Source organism: Megascapheus bottae, chromosome 6, assembly GCF_031878675.1.
Source record: "Megascapheus bottae isolate mThoBot1 chromosome 6, mThoBot2.hap1, whole genome shotgun sequence".
NCBI lineage: Eukaryota > Metazoa > Chordata > Mammalia > Rodentia > Geomyidae > Megascapheus > Megascapheus bottae.
The window spans coordinates 55,533,092-55,554,094 of record NC_143514.1 but is presented as its reverse complement, the minus strand read 5'-3'; the positions used below and the strand labels follow the sequence as shown (position 1 = coordinate 55,554,094).

At 47.0% G+C, this 21,003-nt stretch overlaps 1 protein-coding gene across 5 annotated transcripts in view; it reads left to right on the top strand.

Annotated features, from left to right (window-relative positions):
* Armh1 (armadillo like helical domain containing 1) overlaps positions 1–21,003 on the top strand; it is a 25,934-nt gene extending 4,931 nt beyond the window's left edge. For 4 of the 5 annotated variants that reach the window (XM_090335001.1, XM_090334998.1, XM_090335000.1 and 1 more), the window contains exons 2-12: positions 5,400–5,627; positions 8,042–8,110; positions 9,555–9,721; positions 12,186–12,382; positions 15,802–15,886; positions 19,639–19,761; positions 19,832–19,904; positions 20,017–20,146; positions 20,228–20,305; positions 20,608–20,689; positions 20,802–21,003. In XM_090335001.1, the coding sequence (XP_090191127.1) occupies positions 5,422–5,627; positions 8,042–8,110; positions 9,555–9,721; positions 12,186–12,382; positions 15,802–15,886; positions 19,639–19,761; positions 19,832–19,904; positions 20,017–20,146; positions 20,228–20,305; positions 20,608–20,689; positions 20,802–20,923 (1,332 nt within the window). In that variant the 5' untranslated portion in view covers positions 5,400–5,421 and the 3' untranslated portion in view covers positions 20,924–21,003. Of the gene's footprint in view, positions 1–966; positions 1,177–5,399; positions 5,628–8,041; positions 8,111–9,554; positions 9,722–12,185; positions 12,383–15,801; positions 15,887–19,638; positions 19,762–19,831; positions 19,905–20,016; positions 20,147–20,227; positions 20,306–20,607; positions 20,690–20,801 lie in introns of all 5 variants that reach the window. The other variant, XM_090334999.1, reaches the window with a different exon arrangement.

Sequence of the window (21,003 nt, the reverse complement as noted above, 5' to 3'; positions counted from 1 at the left end):
AACAGATAGATGACAGTATCCTATCTCTGAATGGAGACTGGGAACAGAAGGAGTCAAGAGATGGAAACACAAGGAGAAGGCCTCTATCTCATTCTGCATGCAACCCACCAGAGACAGTAGACAGTGACTGCTTTCTTGTCTCTTAAGGCCATCAGGGGTTAGGGGGCCAGGCTAATAGCCCATACTTTGGAGGCTTCTTGCTTTCACAGATGTGTTTTTTATTTAGGAAATGGGGGAAAAAGCCCTCTAGGAAATTTTATTCAGAAACAAGACCTGTTGACGACTTAATTTTTAATATTTCCCCTTGCTAGTTTCTAAGGACCTTTGGCTTGGCTTGGGAGCTGGTGTTTGAGATTTTTCTGATTTGAGTTTCCCTGCATGCAGAGGAACCATTTGGCTGCTGTGGAAATGATTTATGAATGAGTCTATATTTATTAATCACCTCTGAAGATGGAGAGGAAATTAAAAGCAGAGAGTCCACTCAGTGCTGGAGACAAAGTAGATCGGTGTTCCTTGCTGAACACTTTGCCAAGGTTAGAAAGTGACAAACAAACCTATTTGGACCAAGGTTCCTAATCTGGATTTTAATTTCATGTGCTTTGGTTTCTCCCACCACTTTCTTTCCAAGGTAAAATGATGGCTCTTTTAATTGGCTGCCACTTAGGACGGAGAGATTCCAATAAGCATGATGGCATCTGTACATTTTTCTCTGGCCTTCTCTGCGTGCTCCAGTTCTTATGATCAAGCTGGTGAAGCTGACTTTTACTGCATGCTGGGTGCCATCCATGATGGGTTGACTATAAATTAAATCCCCTTTTCCAAAAGCCATTTTCCATTAGTGCTAATTTGTTTGCTTCTCATTTCCACTGATCATTAGAGTGTCTGCTTGTGAGCACCAAATTGGAAATAATTTCCCTGACATTTCGAAAAAATTTTCTCTCTTTCTTGGATGCCATTTGGTTGCAGCTAAAGAACATTATGGTTTTCAGAAGAACAGTTCACTCCAATTACAATTTAACTGACCGTTCATGGCACTGAATCCCTGTCCTCAGTGTCCAAAGATGACACTGCTGCTGACATTGCTATTTCCTGTCATGGCTGTAAAATGCCTCATAGGTTTGCACTGGCCTTGAATGGAGATTCCGCCACTCTGCACATGGAAGCTTTGGAAAGTTGGTAATTTTATGAACCTACATATCATGGACATCAAGATATAACCATGGATAGGAGCTAGCTACTTGCTTCATTCATTCACAGTGGGCATTTATTAAACATCTATTTCATGCCAGGCCCTGGGGACATAGAGCTAGAGAAGACCAACTTCTGCCCTTGAGAAACTCACATGCAAGTGGAAGGAAAAGGTGACAGACACAAAAACCTTAAGACCAAAAGCCCCTCAGCTTGCTTTTAACTGGCTCAGTAAAGTTGCCAAAGGGTGAAGGGGCAGCTGGGCATTCTGGAGGCAGATTCAGTGCTGAGATACACAGAGCTCTTCTAGGGTGAAGAAGTTCAGATCTGACTAGAGATGAGGTTAGGTGGGTGTCTTGAATGCCACATTGAATATAGATTTTTTTTTTTGCCAGTCCTGGGCTTGAGCTCAGGGCCTGAGCACTGTTCTTGGACTTTCTCAAGGCTAGAGCTCTACCACTTGAGCCTCAGCACCACTTCCGGCTTTTTTCTATGTATGTGGTACCGAGGAATCGAACCCGGGTCTTCATGCATGCTAGGCAAGCACTTTAACCACTAGGCCAAACTCTCGGTCCTGAATATAGATTTTTATTCATGAAGGGCTAATAGAGAAATTTGGGAGGGAAGAAGGGAAGATATGTAGACTCTCAGTGAAAGACTGTTTCTGAATTTGGTTTATTTCTGGATTCGGTTGATTGGGTTGGTTAGTATTGAACAAAACTTTAAGGGAAGTCAAAAGAGATGGAAAGAATCAAAATAGGTAGGAAACTGAGGCCTGGCATGGTGGCTCATGCCTGTAATCCTAGCTACTCAGGAGGCTGAGATCTGAGGATCAGGTTCAAAGCCAGCCCGGCACAAAAGACCCACTAGAAAACTGGAAGTGGCATTGTGGCTCCTCAAGAGGTAGGGCAGTAGCCTTGAGCTGAAGAGCTCAGGGACAATGCTCAGGCCCAGAGTTCAATCCCCATGACCCACAAAAGAAGAAGAAGAAGAAGAAGAAGAAGAAGAAGAAGAAGAAGAAGAAGAAGAAGAAGAAGAGGAAGAGGAAGAAGAGGAAGGAAGAAGAAGAAAGGAGGAAGAAGAGGAGGAGGAAGGGAGGGAGGAAGAGGAAAAAGAAACTGGGCACTGCTGGTGGCTCATGCCTGTAATCCTAGCTACTTAGGAATCTTAGTGCCCAGGCCCTGTGTTCAAGCTTTGGCACTGGCAAGTAAGTAAATCAGCCAACTTATGGTGGGGTTAGCCTTGAAAAGGACTTAGGAGCATTGCAGGAATCTGTCTGAGGGATTGGGGCCAAAATCACTACTGTAGTGGCCATGCAGATGTAGGTAGTTGGCAGAAACTGGCAACTAGCAGTTCAGATAAGGAGGGCAAATCCAGAGCTGCTGGCTAGAAGAGTGATGGCCTAAGCACTAAAATCAGACCAGCAGAGGGCCAGGGAAGGTGTGAGGACATGGTAAATTCGTTTCATTGATTTGGATTACTTTCAAATCAAAAGCTGCCACTAGAACTGGAGATAGAACTCAGCGTACATGGCAGAGTGGCAGAGTACATGTCTAGCAAGACCCTGAGTTTCATACCTAGAACTACCACCAAAAGAGAAAACCTGCCAGGCACTGGTGGCTTACTCGTGTAATCCTAGGTACTCAGGAGACTGAGATCTGAGGGTTGCATTTCAAACCCAGTCAGGGAGCAAGGTAATCCAAGAGAGTCTTACCTCCAATTAACTACAAGAAAAAAAAAAAAAAAAAAAAAAACAGAATTGGAGCTGTGGCTCAAGTGGTAGAGTGGAAGCCTTGAGCAAAAAAGCTCAGAGACAGGGGTGGGAATGTGGCTTGGTGGTAGAGTGCTCTCCTGGCATGCATGAAGCCCTGGGTTCAATTCCTCAGTACCACATAAACAGAAACGGCAAGAAGTGGAGCTGTGGCTCAAGTGATAGAGCACTAGCCTTGAGCAAAAAGGAAGCTCAGCGGGGCTGGGAGTTTGGCCGAGTGGTTAAAGTGCTTGCCCAGCATGCATGAAGACCCGGGGTCGATTCCTCGGTACCACATATAGAAAAAAGCCGGAAGTGGTGCTGAGGCTCAAGTGGTAGAGCTCTAGCCTTGAGAAAGTCCAAGGACAGTGCTCAGGCCCTGAGCTCAAGCCCAGGACTGGCAAAAAAAAAAAAAAAGGAAGCTCAGGGATAGTACTCCAGACCTTGAGTTCAAGCACCAAGACTGGCAAAGAGGGGGGGGGAGGGGGGAACGGGGGAGGGGGGAGGGGGAGGGAGAGGGAGGAAAAGAAAGCAAGCTCAGGGACAGCACCAGCATCCATACCGAGTTTAAGCCCCATGGGGCTTCCAAAAAATGGAAGGCAGTAAGGGAGGGAGGGAGGACACTAGGTTTCTTTTGTGTGTGCACAGTGCACACACAAACTCAGGACCTTGCACCATCAGCTTCTTCCAATCAGGGATGGTGTTCTGCCATTGAATCACTTGAGTCTCTTTGGATTTGTCTGCCTGTGCTGGCTTCAAACCACGATCCTCAGATCCCTTGAGTAGCTAGAATTGCAGGTATGAGCTGCAGGCTCTTAGTGTACACAGGTGGCACACAGAGGAAGACTCTGGTCCCTGGGGGACTACCTTGAGGATGGTGCATGCCTGACTTTGTGACCTAGCATTGCTGGTCGTTTGTTTCACAGGGCTTTGAGGTTTGACTCTGGGAACGGCCCATCCTGATACAACCAATGCTGGCACTGTCTAGAATAGCCATCCATCCCCATTTTATTTTTTTGCCAATCCTAGGGCTTGAACTCAGGGCCTGAACACTGTCCTTGGGCTTTCTCCAGGCTAGGGCTCTACCACTTGAGCCACAGCACCCCTTCCAGCTTTCTTTTTTATGTATGTGGTACCAAGGAATTGAACCCAGGTCTTCATTCATGCTAGGCAAGCACTCTACCCGTAGACCCTTCCATTTTTCTTTTTCTTTAGTCTAGTCTGGCTATTAAAGGTGGTGATGGCCTCTGAAAGTTATTTTCATACTTGTGACCATAATGACATTCCTGTGATTGATGGCATCATCTCAGAAGAGGCTTTGGTCATTTGGGCATTTATGTTGGTCCCCATTGCCCACCCCGTTGTTAAAGATAACAGGATGGTGTGGTTGTCTACCCCACTGAGATTAGCTCTGTGGGACTCCCTTCCCCTGTAACACATTCCCAGTGTGGCCTTAGAGGCAGTGGAGATCTGTCTGTCTGTCTGTCTGTCTGTCTGAGCATACCTCAGATTCTTGCTTCTTAATAAAATTCTGATAGCTGAGTCCCATCAATATCTCAAATACATGCGAGGAAACGTTAATTTAGAATCAATTTTCGGATGTTTCAGACTGTAAAGTCCTTTTAACTAGATCTCTGGCGAAGATGTAGAAGCACTTTATGGGACTGTAAATTTCATGTTGAACAGTCTTTGTGAAATACACATCTCCCCTACAACAAGCTGTTCTCTCCATATCAATCACGGCCTTTGCAAGTAATGTTTCACAAATATTCTGTAAATCACAGAAAACCCCATGGTAATGTGAAATATGACTTTCACTTGTCTGTTAGACAAAAGAATCACACACGCCTTTCTCCCATCAGCACTGACTAACATTTGTTATGGATAATAACACTTTCAATCACAACTATTTTTGGAAAACGGGTTTATTTCAAACCTTCCCTCCCCCATTGAAAACATTCCCAAGGACATAGACTCCTACAAAGCTCAGGCCATTAATCCAACTATGCAATATGAAGTTTTTCTTCCCACTAACTTTTTTTAAGAGTTAGTGTAAAAGCTCTACATACAAGGTTAAAGAGCAATTTAGCAGGAGAGGGGAACTGAAAGACCCCAGTCTCAAGCCAGGTGTTCATCTATAATCAGAGCTACTGAAGAGTCTGAGATCTAAGCATCACTGTTCAAATCCAGTGTGGGCAGGAAAGTCCTTGAAACTTTATCTCCAAGTAACCAACCCATAGCCAGAAGTGGAAGTGTAGCTCAAGTGGTAGAGTGCTACCCTTGAGCACAAAAACTCAGGGACAGCATCCAGGCCCTGAGTTCAAGCTCCCGGACTCACACACACACACACACACACACCATACCAGAAGCTCACCAAGTCTCCAGAAAATCAATAGAAAGGCTACAGATTTGCATAGTCCTGCACCGACTGATGACCTGTCTCTCTTCCATCCTTTCGCAGTCAACCTCAAGACTGATTGGCCATGACGTCTATAAAGGAGCAGGCAGCAATTAGCAGGCTCCTGAGTTTTTTACAGGAGTGGGACAATGCTGGCAAAGTGGCAAGGAGTCACATTCTCAACATTTTCCTTGAATCCAATCAAGGAAAGACTGCCCCTGAACTGGAGCAGGAATTTTCCCAGGGAGCCAGCCTGTTCCTGGTACGCTTGACCACCTGGCTGAGAATCACGTATCCTTTACCAAACAGTCTAGGAAAAAAGTAGACAGTTTTCAAATGGGGAGCGGGGGGTTGAGGAATTGTTTCTCTTGATTCTCTTTCACATCTTTGAGCATGACATCTAAAAATATCTCAAAAGTCAAGAACTTTATGGATTTCCTGTCTTCACAACCTGTGTGTCCTCATTCCTCTATCTTTCTTTTCTCATCAGAAGGAAAGAAGCTATTCTTTTCTGTAGGGTGAATCTGTTTTTTTTCCCTATTTGAGTTTCTTCTCATCTCCTTAGAGTCTTCACTTTTTCTATCCTGTAGCTTTCCCTTTAACCTTATTACCAATTCTGTGCGTGCATGTGTGTGTGTGTGTACACACACACTTTTGTGCACACACACTTGCATGCACAGATGCTGATCCTGGCTTGAACTCAGAGCCTGGATGCTGTTCCTAAGCTTTCTTGCTCTGGGCTAGCACTCTACTATTTGAGCCATAGCCCGCTTGTGGTTTTTGGTGGTTAACTAGAGGTGAGTCTCATAGACTTTCCCGCCTGGGCTTCTTCAAACCATCTTCAGATCTCCAGCCCCCACCCCCTGCAAACACACATACATAGATGCGATTACAAGGTTGAGCCTGCCAGGTGCCTAGCTACTGACTTTTTTCAACAATATTTATATATGCTAAAATCTTTCCCGCCTTTAGAAATAAAATTAAATCCTCATCTCATTTTTTTTTTCCAGTCCTGGGGCTTGAACTCAGGGTCTAGGCACTGTCCTTGAGCCATTTTTGCTCATGGCTAGCACTCTATCACTTGAGCCACAGCACCACTTCTAGCTTTTTCTGTTTATGTGGTACTGAGGAATCTAACCCAGGGCTTCATGCCTGCTAGGCAAGCACTTCACAGAAATTAATTGTTTAAAGATATTTTTTAGGGGGCTGGGAGTTTTGCCTAGTGGTAAGAGTGCCTGCCTCGCATGCATAAAGACCGGGATTTGATTCCTCAGTACCTCATACCGAGGCTCAAGTGGTAGAGCTCTCGCCATGGAAAGCCCAAGGACTGTGCTCAGGCCCTGAGTTCAAGCCCCACGACTGGCAAACACACACACACACACACACACACACACACTCATTCACACTCACCACATACACAACCATCCTGGGACAGGAGGAAGAAAAGGAAGTCACAAGAGTTGATCAGCCTAACTAGGAACTGATGAAAAGGAGGAGGGTGCAGAGAAGCAGGGATTGGGAGAAAAGAGAGGACAGGTAAGAAGAGGCACCATAAGGGCTCATCCTGAACTCCAGCTATGGCGGCAACAGGCAAGAGAGCCTGGCTCCAGAGAAGACACTCTACTTGCAGTAAAGAGCCTTTCCTAATGAGCCAATCTGTCTCTACCTCTATTGGCATCCTGGGAGCCTGGGTGCAGCAGAGATAATTTGCCTCCCCCACCCGGCTCTCCCCCACCCCCCAACAAAGCACCATTACCTCCAACCCATTACATTAGCCTTTATCAGTCTTGGAAGCTCTCAGTCATCCTCCATGAGCTGCAATAATTCCAGCTAATTTCTTAAGTGTTCTAAGAGCGTGCGATGGGTTATGAGGCTAGTAATTGTTGACGGGTTCTCTCTCTGTTGTGGCTTGATTTCATACCTTGTATCCGAGCTGATGCGTGCTCTGGGTGCTTTATTACAATGAGGCTTTTTGCAAAGGCACACATTAAAACATAACATTAAATACAGAGGTTGTTTTAAATCAGGATTTAATTTTCCACCATCTCTTGTTATTCTTATTAGGAAACCATGCAATTCTTCATAAGGCTAGTGAAGCTAATTCTTTTTAGAGAAGTCTAGGGATGGTGGCAGGGCACCATTGGCTCACACCTGTAATCTTAGCTACTCAAGAATTTGAGATCTGGGGATTGAAGCTTGAAGCCAGCCCAGTAAGGAAAGTCCATGAGACTCTTATCTCCAATTAACCACCAAAAAGGTGGAAGTAGAGCTCTGACTCAAGTGGTAGAGCACTAGCCTGGAGCAAAAAAGCTCAGGGATGGCATCCAGGCCCTGAGTTCAAGCCTCAGGACAAGCATGCACAAAGTCTAGGATTGAGCCCCTCCCCCACCAAAAAAAATGAAGTATGCTAAGACTCAAGGATGCAAGACTTATATATTAACCAATCCTGAACTTTGTCCTGTAGCCCCCCTTGCTTTCTAGCAAACAGTCACAACCAAAGAGGCCAAACTACAGTGGAGGAACTTCCTAGAGAACGAGCACTGATCCAGTGCCCCCTCTTCCCATCCTGCATCCTAGCAGGGAAAAGGGTGCACCTTTCGCCTGCTTTGTCATCCCAGGCCCTGGGTGGGATTGGGGATTAGGCGCAAGGTCAGGCGCCTGTATGAAAAACCATCCCGGAAAGTCCTCTTTAACTTAATGCGCAGCTACATGACTGGCTTGTGCTTAGAGAAGATTCTGAAGTCTATCGGCATCTTCCTGTCAGCGGTGAGCAGGTGAGTTGTGTTGCAGAGGTGAGCCCCAGATCAATGGCAGGTCAGGCTTGCGATGTCCCCAGACTCAGACCACAGGGAACCAGGAAGTCTAGATACCAGGAGGGGAATGGGTCGCCTTTGGGATGGGCCCAGTGTGTCCCCGCCACACTCCATTGCTTCTCCACCCTCTATTCCCCATTGGCCATCTGTTCCATTGCTCCTCCATCCAGTGTTCCTCATTGGCTATCTGCTCCATCACTCAAAGTTCCCCATTGGCCATTTACTACTCAGCACTCCCTTGACTGAGAATTATAGACACTCAATTCACACTTAGACTCAGACAAAGGGCATTTATTGCTTTGCTGGAAAACCCAGAGAATGGAAATGCTAAAAAGAATTTCAGTTGAGTGCCGTGGCTCACGTCTGTAATTCTAACTACTCAGGAGGCTCAGATCTAAGGATCGGTTCAAAGCCAGCCCAGGCAGGAAAGCCTGTGAGACACTCGTTTCCAATTAACCACCAGAAAACCAGAAGTGGCACTGTGGCTCAAACTGATAGAGTGCCAGCCTTGAACATAAAGAGCTCAGGGACAGGGACAGAAGTTTGGCTTAGTGGTAGAGTGCTTGCCTAGCATGCACAAAGCCCTGGGTTTGACTCCTTGGTTCCATATACACAGGAAAAGCCAGAAGTAGCACTGTGGCTCAAGTGGTAGATCGCTAGCCTTGAGCTAAAGAGCTGAGGAACAGCATCTAGGCCCAGAGTTCAAACCCCACCACTGACATAAATAAACAAACAAATAAATAAATAAGCAAGCTGGAAGTGGTGGCTCACATCTGTAATCCTCGTTACTCAGGAGGTTGAGTTCAGAAGATCAAGGTTTGAAGCCAGCCTGGGCAAAAAAGGACCTGAGACTCATCTCCAATTAACCTCTAGAAATTGGGAAGTGGGGCTTGGCTCAAGAGTAGGTCGGTAGCCTTGAGCTGAAAAGCTCCAGCCCAGTGCCCAGGCTGAGTTCAAGCCCCATAACCCACAGAGAGAGAGGGGGGGGGGGGGGGAGGGGGAGAAGGAGAGGGAGGGAGAGGGAGACAGAGACAGAGACAGAGAAGAGAGGAAAGAAAGAACCTCAGGGACAGTGCCCAGGCCCTGAGTTAAAGCTACAGGACCAACAACAATAAAAACCAAAACAAAACAAAAAACAGGCAAGCGTTGCAAGGCCCTGGTGTGTACTAGCCCAGTACTGGCATGTGCACATGCGTATGCACCCGCTCGTGTACACACACACACACACACACACAAATCTAGTACTTCTTTCTGGAAGGAAGAATTTTGAACTATATCACTTTCCTATGGACATTTCCTTGATATGAGGCAAAGTTGAAGAAAGGACCTGGGAACTCCTTTGAAGGTCAGGGGCAAGCAACTGGACAGGCTTTCATTACTGTTCCCTGAACCCCTCCACACACAGCAATCGGTACCTGACAGAATTTCTTGAGGTTGGAGGTGTCCTGACACTCTTGGAAATCCTTGGGCTGGAGAAGATCAAGGAAGAAGACAAAAAGGAATCCATCAAACTCCTTCAGGTTATTGCAAACTCTGGCAGGAAGTACAAGGAGCTCATTTGTGAAAGCTACGGTGAGTACTACATGTGACAGACTGGGGGAGTGCTGCATCGCCCTTCTTTCAGGGTCCCCCACCCTTCTGTGGGAGCGTCCGTCCCAAAGCAAGGAGCTGCACAGGAAGCATTTAGAACAGTGGACTCAATTAGCCTCTGTCCATATGACCACCAGAAGGCTGGATTTATGACTTAACTGATTCATCATTTGTTCACACTTTTCAATGGTGGTTTTTAGAAATCCTCCATTTTAAATATGTTCTCTTTCACACATCTGCAACAAAGACTGATTTCATTGCTGCCAAAAATCCTGTGTGAAACTGAGTTATGAATAACTCTAGAAAGTAAAATTCCTGATTATGATGCGCCTGATACTGGCAAAGGGAGAAGGGATACAAAGATGAATAAAATGCGGGCCCTGTTCTCAAAGAGTTTACCATCTGATGAGAAAGCTAACAACCCAGTCATTTCTAGAATTTCAAGTGTTCTGACTGAGGCATGTAAAGACAATGGCACCCCCAGGCAGCTCTGGTTCAAAGCATTTCCTAGCCTGGACTTTGATCAGAATTCTCCCTTCTGTCAACTCCATGGCCCCAGTGTCATCATGTTTAGAAAGGAATACTCGGCAGGTACAGTGGCTCACAGCTGTAAGCCCAGATACTTGCAAGGTAAAGATGAGGAGGATCATTGTTTTGAATCCAGCCTGGGGAAAAAGCAAGATTCTGTCTCAATAACTTAGGCATGATTGGAACAGGGCTGTGGCCCCAACTGTGTGGAGTTCATAAGGGGGATTGCAGACCAAGGCCAGCCCCAGGCAAAGCCACAAGACCTTACCCGGGCTGGGGGTGAGGGGGGACTCTAAAAGCTAAAGGGGAGGAGGAAAGCTGGGATGTGGATCAAGTGGTAGAGCCCTAGGGTAAGCATGAAGCTCTGAGTCCAAATGCCAGTACTGCCGATTTTAAAAAAGAGGAAAGAAACGACGGGGACGAAAACCTCCCTCCTACAGTTTCTCAGGTTAAGTGAGACAATGTGCATGAAAGCATTTTGTAAACTGCATACACTCCAAGTGTTATCCATTTTTTAAAATGCATGTTTTGGGCCAAGAGTTTGGCCTAATGATAGAGTGCTTGCCTAGTATGCCTGAAGCCCTGGGTTCAATGACCCGGAACCACATACACAGAAAAAGCCGAGTGTGGCTCAAGTGATGGAGAGCTAGCCTTGAGCAAAAAAGTGTCCAAGAACAGTGCCTAGGCCCTGACTTCAGGCTCCAGGACTGACTGGCCAAACAAAACAAACAAACAAAAAAACCACACAATTGTGTTTTATGGCAGGGGCTTTAGCTCCTTGATAGAGTGCCACACACACACACACACACACACACACATCTTAAAAAAAAATTAAAGCCAGGTGCAGTGGCTCACACCTGTAATCCTAGCTACTCAGGAGGCTGAGATCTGAGGATTCTGGTTGAAAGCCAGCCCAAGCACGAAAGACTATGAGACTCTTATCTCCAGTTAACCACTAGAAAACCGGAAGTGGTGCTGTGGCTCAAGGGTAGGGCAGTAGCCTTGAGCTGAAGAGCTCAGGGACTGCGCCCAGGATCAGAGTCCCCATGACCAACAATAAAATAAATTAATGATCCTACAAAATGTAGGACTAAAACAATCTCTTTCTTCTTCCTCCTCCTCCTCATCTTCCTCCTCCTCTTGGTAGCAAACCCAAGACTTTACAAATACTAGGCAAGTACTCCACCACTAAGCTATATCCCCAGCCCCTAAAACACAAATTTCTGGCTAGATGCTCTTGCTCATAGCTTTTTCACTCAAGGTTGGCATTCTCCCATTTGAACCACAGCTTCACTTCTGGCCTTTTTCTGGTTAATCATAGATAAGAATCTCATGTGTCTGAGTGGTAGAATGTTTGCCTAGCATGCATGAAGCCCTGGGTTCAATTCCTCAGTAACACATAAACAAATCTGGAAGTGGTACTATGGCTCATGTGGTAGAGCATGACCTTTGAGTAAAAGAAATTCAAGGACAGTGCCTAGGCCCTGAGTTCAAGCCCCAGGACTGGCAAAAAGAAAAAAAATAAAAACAAAAACAAAAAACCTCTCAGCCGGGAGTTTGGCCTAGTAGTAGAGTGCTTGCTTAGCATGCGCAAAGACTGGGGTTCAACTCCTTGGTACCACATACATAGAAAAAAGCTGGAAGTGGTGCTGAAGCTCAGGTAGTAGAGCTCTAGCCTTAAGAAAGTCCAAGGACAGTGCTCGGGCCCTGAGCTCAAGCCCAGGACTGAAAAAAAAATAAAAACCTTTCAGATTTGTCTATTGGGGCTGGCTTCAAAACTAGATCCTCTGGTTTCAGCCTCCTATGTATCTAGAATTACAGGCAAGAGGCACTGGTGCCAGCTACCATGCAATCTTGAGTGGGGTTTATTTTCACAAGTCCCATTCAATTTAACATTTTCTCTTTTTTTTTCCCCCAGGTGTGCGATCCATAGCAGAATTTCTGGCAAAGTCTAAGTCAGAAGAGACCCAGGAGGAAGTGCAGGTTCTGCTAGATTCTTTGCTCCATGGAAACCCCAAGTACCAGAATCAAGTATATAAAGGTCTAATAGCCTTGCTGCCTTGCGTGTCCCCGAAAGCTCAGCAGCTGTCCCTGCAAACGCTCAGGACAGCCCAGGTGAGCCGAGGCTGCGTGCTTCTGGGGTCCTGTTTGGCTGCCTCTGTCTCCCAATTACCTTTGCTCAGCCTCCTGCAGCATGTCTTTCCTTCACGCCTCAATCAGTGTCTCTTCTAGAAGGCCCAGGTGGATCACAGAGTTCATGTATCCCGGCAGTGATCTGTCCTGTTTACTTAAGGCAGACTTCAAAGTGATTGTGACAAACAACAAGGATAATGAGAAGTCTGCAGAAAAGATACTAGGGAAAGAGCCAGGGTGCGTGAGTAGACAGTGTGTGTGACAGGCCAGATCGCCCTCGTGGAGCTAGCCGAGCTTCTTCCTTGGCTTCAGTCCTAGATTTTAAGTGGAGCTGTACTTAGGACACACGTGGTGACCCCATGCCTAAGGATGGTCAGTGGCTCTGCTCTGACTCGTAGAAACATTCACCCCTAAGTGGAGTGGGAGAAGGTGAGGAGGTGGGGATTCTGAGCCAAGACATCCTGGGAAGCTATTTGCATCTCCAGCCTCTCCTTCCATGTGAAATGAAGAGAGTAATCCATTGTAGGAAAGATTTGGCCTCGACCTACCTGAGCCTAAGTTTCCTTCTTTTTAAGACAAAAATAGAGATGAAGAAGCCAGGTGCGGTGGCTCACGCCTCTAATCTTAGCCTCTTAGGAGGCTGAGATCTGAGGATCATGGTTCAAAGCCAGCCTGGCACTAAAGAACTTGATACTCTTACCTCTAATTAATCACTAGAAAATGGGAAGTAAGATTGTGGCTCAAGGGTAGGACAGTAGCCTTAAGCTGAAGAGCTCAGGGACAGTGCCCAGGCCCAGTAGTAGGGAGGTAGCCTTGAGCTGAAGAGCTCAGGGACAGCACCCAGGCTGAGTTTAAGCCCCATGACTCACAAAAGAAAAGAAAAAAAAAAAAGAATAGAGATCTCATCAGGTACTGGTGGCTCACACTTGTAATCCTAGCTACCCAGGAGCCCGAGCTCTAAGAGGATGTGGTTCAAACCCAGCCCAGGCAGGAAATTCCATGAGACTCTTATCTCCAGTTTACCAGCAAAATGCCAGAAAATGGCTCTATGGCTCAACTGCTAGAGGAAACAACAATAACAAATGAGGACATGCGACCCTGAGTTCAAGATTCAGTACCATCCTGCACAGACAGACAGACAGACAGACACACACACACACACACACACACACACACACACACACACACACACACACACACAGAGGATAGCATAGGATAGAATAGGGACTGGGAGTGTGGCCTAATGGTAGAGTACTTGCCTAGCATGTATGAAGACCTGGATTCAATTTCTTGGTACTATATGCATACCAAAAGCCAGAGTGGTAGAGCTCTAGCCTTGAGAAAGCCCGAGGACAGGCCCTGAGTTCAAGCCCCAGGATTGGCAAAAAAAAAAAATAGAATAATGATCTCTACAAGGAAGGATGCCCAAGAAGGGTATCAATGTGTGGGAAGTAATGCACCTACTACCTGACGAATATAACTCTAACCACTCTACATTATCCCAACAATAAAAAAAAGAAGAATGAACATAGAGAGAAGACCTGGAACGAGTGGAAGTAGGGACGTACAGCATCTTGTGAATATGCTTAGTGCCACTGAACTAAAAACTGATAAAAACAATAAATTGCGTGGCCAACTTGGCACTTGGACAGCAGCATGTAAGATACCAGCAAGAGGTTGAGATCAATGGGGCGCCAGTGGCTCACACCTGTAATCCTAGCTACTCAGGAAGCTGAGATGGCAGTTCAAAGCCAGTATGGGCAGAAAAGTCCCTGTGAAATTTTTACTTCCATTTTTTTTTTTTTTGCCAGCTCTGGGCCTTAAACTCAGGGCCTGACCACTGTCCTTGGGTTTTTTCAAGGCTAGAGCTCTACCACTTGAGCCACAGCACCACTTCCAGCTTTTTTCTATGTATGTGATACTGAGGAATCGAACCTAGGTCTTCGTGCATGCTAAGCAAACACTCTACAACTAGGCCAAACCCCCAGCCCATCTTATCTCCAATTTTAACCTCTCAAAAACCAGAAGTGGGCCTAGGAATATGGTTTGAAGGTAAAATATTTGCCTAATATGCATGAGGCTTTGGGTTCAATTTTTTAGTACAGCATTCAAATTTCTTTAAATTAAAAAAAAAGAAAAACAGAAGTGGCACTGTGGCTCAAGTATTAGAATACTACCATTGAACACAAAGAGGCTCAAGTATGTGGGTGGGGGGGAGAGAACTCAGCTTAGCTTGGAAGGAATTAAGGTTTTTACTTCCTAACTTGATAGACTTGGTAGGCTCTCATGGTTCCCAGGTGCCCATCTGAAAGGCAGGCCAAGCTAGATGCAAATGTAGAATTTGGTTTTGAGGTTGTTTTTGTTTTGTTTTGTTTTATGAATCTAGAACCTTCCTCTTATAGACTAACTGTGGTTCCTGCTAATGATTTTTTAAAATGGGAATACCCTGTGTTTATTTATGTTTCTTTCTTTCTTTCCTTTTTTCTTTCTTTGTTTTTTTTTTTTTTTTTTGTCCATCATGGGGCTTGAACTCTGGGCTGGGGCTCTGTCCCTGAGCTCTACAGTTCAAGGATACTGCCCTACCCTTGAGACTCAGTGCCATTTCCGGTTTTCTAGTGGTTAATTGGAGATAAGAGTCTCATGGTCTTCAGTGCCAAGCTGGCTTTGAACCTTGATCCTCAGATCTCAGCCTCCTGAGTAGCTAGGATTACAGGTGTGAGCCACCACACCTGGCTTCTATCATCATCATCATCATCATTATTAAAGTGATTTATAGAAATCTAATGTTTCTTTTTCTTGTGCGTGTGTGTGTGTGTATGAGTGTGCATGTGCACCAGTACTAAGGCTTGAACTCAGGGTTTGAACACTGTCCCTTAGCTTTTCACTCAAGGCTGGTGCTCTACCACTTGAACCTCAACTTTACTTGTGGCTCTTTGCTAGTTAATTGGAAATAAGAGTCTCCTGGGTTTGTCTGCCCAGGATGACTTTGAACTGGGATCCTCAAACCTCAGCCTTCTTAGGATTACCAGCATAAGCCTCTAGGTGCCCAGTAGTGATGTCTTTTCCTTTAAATTCCCCAAGCCTTCTAGGCTTTCCAGGAGCCCCTGAGCTGAGTGTGAGTCATTTGGAAAAGGTAGAAAAGAGGGGTTGGCCAATGGGTGAGGCTCCTGAGAAAGAGATGTAACTGATCCACACTCCCGCAGACCAGGTAGCCTCCCATGAGTGCATCCTGACCCAGATGCTTCAATAGCGACCTGTGCAGCATCTCTGTCACTCTATGGGGTTTGTTTGGTTTGGTTCCTCTCTCTATCCCTCCCCATAGCACCTCTTGATTTGTAAGCTGGGGTTTCATTCCACTAGTGCAAGAGCTAAACCACCTTGTCTTCTTGCCTGTCTTACAGTCGATCATCGGAACGACACACCCCAGCATCGTGGACTGTGTGCTGAAGGTTCTGGGCACAATGCACTTGGAAGTTCAGTATGAAGGTAAGGAGACACTTCCAGGGGAGAGAAGGCGGTGGGCCTCAGACTCTTCTCTCAAGTCACACAGAGCTTATTGTCCATCCTGGGTGGAAGATGTTGAGTCAGTGGCACTCAGCAGTTTTTAAGGATATGACAGTCATAGTCATGCTTTGAATCAGCTACATTGTGCTTTAACTGTTGTTAGAATCCAGCCACATGCCAGTGGCTCACACCTATAATCCTAGACACTCAGATGGCTGAGATCTGAATCTAGCCAGGCAGAAGAGCCTGTAAGACACTTATCTCCAAGAGAAAAAAAAAAGAAGCCTGAACAGCTAAGATAACAGGCATGAACCACCAGCACCCAGATTGGTTTTGTTTTGTTTTTGTTGGTGGTGGGACTTGAACTCTGGGCCTGGGCCCTGACCATGAACTCTTCAGCTCAAGGCTACTGCCCTACCCCTTGAGCCACAGCGCCACTTCCCATTTTCTAGTGATTAATTGAAGATGAGTCTCAAGTTCTTTAGTTCCCAGGCTGGCTTTGAACTGTGATCCTCAGATCTCAGCCTCCTGAGTAGCTAGGACTACTGTTGTGAGCCATTGCACCCAGCTTGAAGTTTTTAGTCATTATTGGGGGGGGTGTTTTGTTTTGTTTTTTGTTTTGCCAGTCCTGGGCTTGAGCTCAGGACCTGAGCACTGTCCTTGGACTTTCTCAAGGTTAGAGCTCTACCACTTGAGCCTCAGCACCACTTCCGGCTTTTTTCTATGTATGTGGTACCAAGGAATCAGACCCAGGTCTTTATGCATCCTAGGCAAGCACTCTACCACTAGGCCAAACTCCCGGCCCCTTTAATCATTATTATAAAAGTGATTTATAGAGGGAATACAATTATATAAGTCAGAATACAGTTACATAAGAAATATACAAAGAGTATATTTGAATTAGTCTGTTTTGTAGGCACTTCAAAATAGTCTTGATGTAAATTGGATAGGGAAGGGGGGAAACCAAGATGGAGGGGGTGGGGGGAGGGTAATGGAGACCAAGACATGTGAAAGGGTATCAATGTAGGTGAATTAATGCACCTTCAATCTGGCAAATATCATGTAACCCTTTTATTAATTACAATAAAAAAATATTTTAAAAAAGAGAAGGAAATAAGGAAATAAAAACAGAAGTAAAGCTAAAAAATAATAAATTTAGTTATTGTGAAATGTGCTTAACATGTCAATGACTATTGGTTTACTGAATGTAGTAGATGTATAAAACTTTGTGATAGGAAAGAACCATAGGGATGTAGTTCAACTACAGATGAAGAAGAATCAAGGATCGGAGAGATGTGATCTGGCCTAAAGTCATTCAACTTATCAATCTTCCTGTTCAGATCTGATGATTGCTAGCTTAGTACTCTTTCTATTATGTTTTATAAAAGTGTCTATTTTTTTTACTTTAACATTTACTGTGACAATAAATTTGGCCCAAGTTCATTAAAAAAAAAAAAAATAGTCTTGATGTGACTGAATATAGACTGCACTTATGAAAGTGTCCACAAGGGGGAGCTGCTGCAGAACTGAAGTTAAAAAATGAACTGTTCAGGCTGGAAATGTGGCTTATTCCTCTGTACCACATAAACAGAAAAAGCTGGAAGTGGCGCTGTGGCTCAAGTGTATGATAATTATAAGTAATCTAATTTACTGTAAATTAATTCACCAAATGCATGCTTGCCAAAAGGTCAATTGGCCAAATGATCAATTTGCTGAATGGCTAATTTACCAAATTACCAATCTACTCAAACTAAGTTTCTTTTCAATATTTGTAAAGGTTACAGTAGTTCATATTTGTTGTATTATGAGAGAGTAAGAGCTCAGGGAGAATTCAGCCTTGGCAGTCTCTGGGGCTTCTGACTCTGCTGTGCAGCTCAGCACATGTGTGCTACGGGGTGCTGGTGGCTCAAGCCTGTAATCCTAGCTACTTAGGAGTCTGAGATCTGAGGCTGTCAATTCCAAGTCATCATGGGCAGAAAAGTCCATGAAACACTTATTTCAAAAGCTAAAAGTGGAGCTGTGGCTTGAGTGGTAGAGGTCCAGCTTTGAACAAAAGAAGCTTAGGGACAGTGGCAGGGCTCGAGTTAAAGCTCCAGGACTGGCAAAAGGGTGGGGTGGAGAAGAGTCTCACAGACTTTCCTGTCTGGCTGGCTTGAAACCACAACCCTCTGTAGTTGAGGTAGCAGGCATGTGCTACCTCACCCAGCCACTGGTTGAGATTGAGTCTCCTGAACTTTTATTATGAGGCTGACCTCAACCCACATCCTACTTCACCCCATCCCCATCTCTACCTGCCAACTAACTAGAATTCCAGGGTTAAGCCACCAAGTCTAGCTTAAAGAGTAGTGCTTTTTTTTTTTTTTTTTTTTTTTTTGCCAGTCCTGGAGCTTAAACTCAGGGCCTTAGCACTGTGCTTGGGCTTTCTCAAGGCTAGTGGTCTGCCACATGAGCCACAGCACCATTTCTGGCTTTTTCTATATATGTGGTGCCAAGCAATCAAACCCAGGTATTCGTGCATATGCATGCTAAGCAAGCAATCTACCACTAGGCCAAACTCCTAGCCCTTAAAAAGTACTTTCAGTGATTTAACATTGGGCTTTGAACAGAATATGAGGAAGGAGATAGTGGAATGCACAGGCATGAGTGGTAGAAAATAAAATGGTCAGGAAGATGCCTGATTTGGGGCTCAGTGCAATGTATCTATCTTCTTGCTGGCTCTCTGCTGAAAGAGGAAGCAAACTTGAACAGAAGCACATTTCTCAAGTATGACCAGTAGGTGGCAGTCCTGTCTGGAAGTATAGAGAAAGAATAGAGACACTGGTTTACCATGAAACAAACCTTTTCAGAACTTTTTAACACTTTGGAAATGGCTGTGTGTGTAGGCAGAGTTTAACTTTTAAGATTCCACTGGGCTCCAGTGGCACATGCCTGTAATCCTAGCTACTCCTCAGAAGGCTGAGATCTGAAGATCACGGTTTGAATCTATTCTGGGCAGGAAAGTCCGTAAGACTGTTACCTCTAATCAGAAAACTAGAAGTGGTGGAGTGATAGACTTGAGAGAAAAAAAAAAAAAAAAAAACCTCAAGGACAACACCCAGGCCGAGTTCAAGCCCCATAATCAACAATAAATAAATAACTCTTTTCCCTCTGAAGTTGTGACACTTTTATCCTATAAAGTGATCTGACAAAGCTGAGTGCTGGTAGCTAATACCTGTAATTCTAACTGCTCAGGAGGCTGAGAACTGAGGATCACAGTTCAAAGCCAGCCCAGGCAGAAAAGTCCATGAAACTCTTACCTCCAATTAAGTGGCACTGTGGCTCAACACGGTAGAGGGCTAGTCTTGAGCAAAAAGAGCTTAGGGACAGTGCCCAGGCCCCAACTTCAAGCCCCATGACACACAGAATAAAAATTTTTAAATAAAATGAAAATAAAGGGCCCCACAGAAGTGGAGCCTCAGCATGGAACTCTCCCCTCCAATACTCTAACCTTCTCCACGGCCCTTGCTAAGGTGGCTCACCACGCAACCCTTCCCCCTCCCGCTTCCCCTTTCCTTAGGGCTGGTCCTGTAGGCATGTGGCCTCCACACCTCCCAGGAGGCCTGGAAGGGCTGTCACCTCCCCAGGTCTTGCTCAGGGAAGGCTGGGTACCAGAGAAGGGTGATGGCGAGGAGAGTGGAGAGGGAAGTCACGCGAGCCACTGCCTCTGCCTCGCCAGTGTCTCTGCTCTTTCCTAGCCATCGAGCTGATCAAGGACCTGGTCAACTACGATGTGCGCTTTCCCCTGCTCAAGGGCCTTGTGACCCTGCTGATCCCATCCCTCAAGGAGAAGTCCAAACTGCCCTCCAGGATGATCCTAGGTAGGACGGCTTGGATGGGCCGGCGGGCCCGGGAAGGGGCCTCTGCCTCAAGGCCGCTTGCCTCTCCCAGACTCCTCGGTTCTCGACTTCACGGCCCAACTGCCCCTTTTCCTGCAGCAGGCTGCGGCCGCCAAGACCATCGGGTAAGCGGGCAGGGAAGGCGGGTGGGGTGCGGCCGGCCAGCCCTGGCACTGCCAGCGAGGCCCCGTGCCCCCGGCCGCCGTGGGAGAGACCCGGGCCCCGTCCCCCCGCCAGGATCCTGGTGCGAGGCAGCCTGAGCATCGCGGAGGAGCTGCTGCACATGCGCGTGGTGCACGCGCTGCTGACCGCCATGGGCAACACGGACCACAGCAACAGCCAGCGGCTGGCCAGCATGACCCTGGAGGTGCGGGGTCGGGGCGGGCCGGGGGCGGGGCCGCGGGGCAGGGCGGGCACCGCCCGGCGTTCACGGCCGGGTGGGCTGCAGCTCTTCGTGCAGATGTTCCCTTTGGTGGAGGAGCACGTGCGCAGGTCCATGGGGGAGGAGCTCTACCAGCTGTTCCTGGTAAGTGCCCCGGCCCCGCCCACGGGCCCAGCTCCGCCCCCAGGCCCCGCCCTCGGGCCCCGCCCCGCCCCAGGGCCCGCCCTCGGGCTCCGCCCCGCCCCGGCCCCGCCCTCGGGCCCCGCCCCGCCCCAGGGCCCGCCCTCGGGCCCCGCCCCGCCCCAGGGCCCGCCCACGGGCCCCGCCCCGTCCCAGGCCCCGCCCACGGGCCCCGCCCCGCCCCAGGGCCCGCCCTCGGGCCCCGCCCCGCCTGGCCGCCCACCACCTCTGGGTCCCCCGCACTGCCCTCCCACTCCTGTCCTCAGAGCAGCGCTGAGGACCTGTACCGGAAGATAGACAGCATTCAGGCAGACATCTTGGCAGCCAACAAGGTCAATGTCACCAAAGGTGAGCAGGGCCGGAGGAGCCCTGGTGGCAAAGGCGCGTGCCCCGGCTCACCCGGCTCTACCGCGTGAAGCCTTACCCCTGTACAGGGGCTATAAGGGCGACTTCTTCTCAGACCTCCGTCACTCCAATCCTATGGAATACGTCATGTCCTTGGAGGAGGAAGACAAGGAGGAGGAAGAGGAGAAGCAAGAAGAGGAGGAAAAGGAGGAGGAGAAAGCAAAGGATCTAGAATAAAAAGAGTAACTGTTTGTATGTCAAACCAAGTAGGCCCAGGCCTTTCCTGATGGGAAAGCTTGGCAGAGAGGGCATCTCCC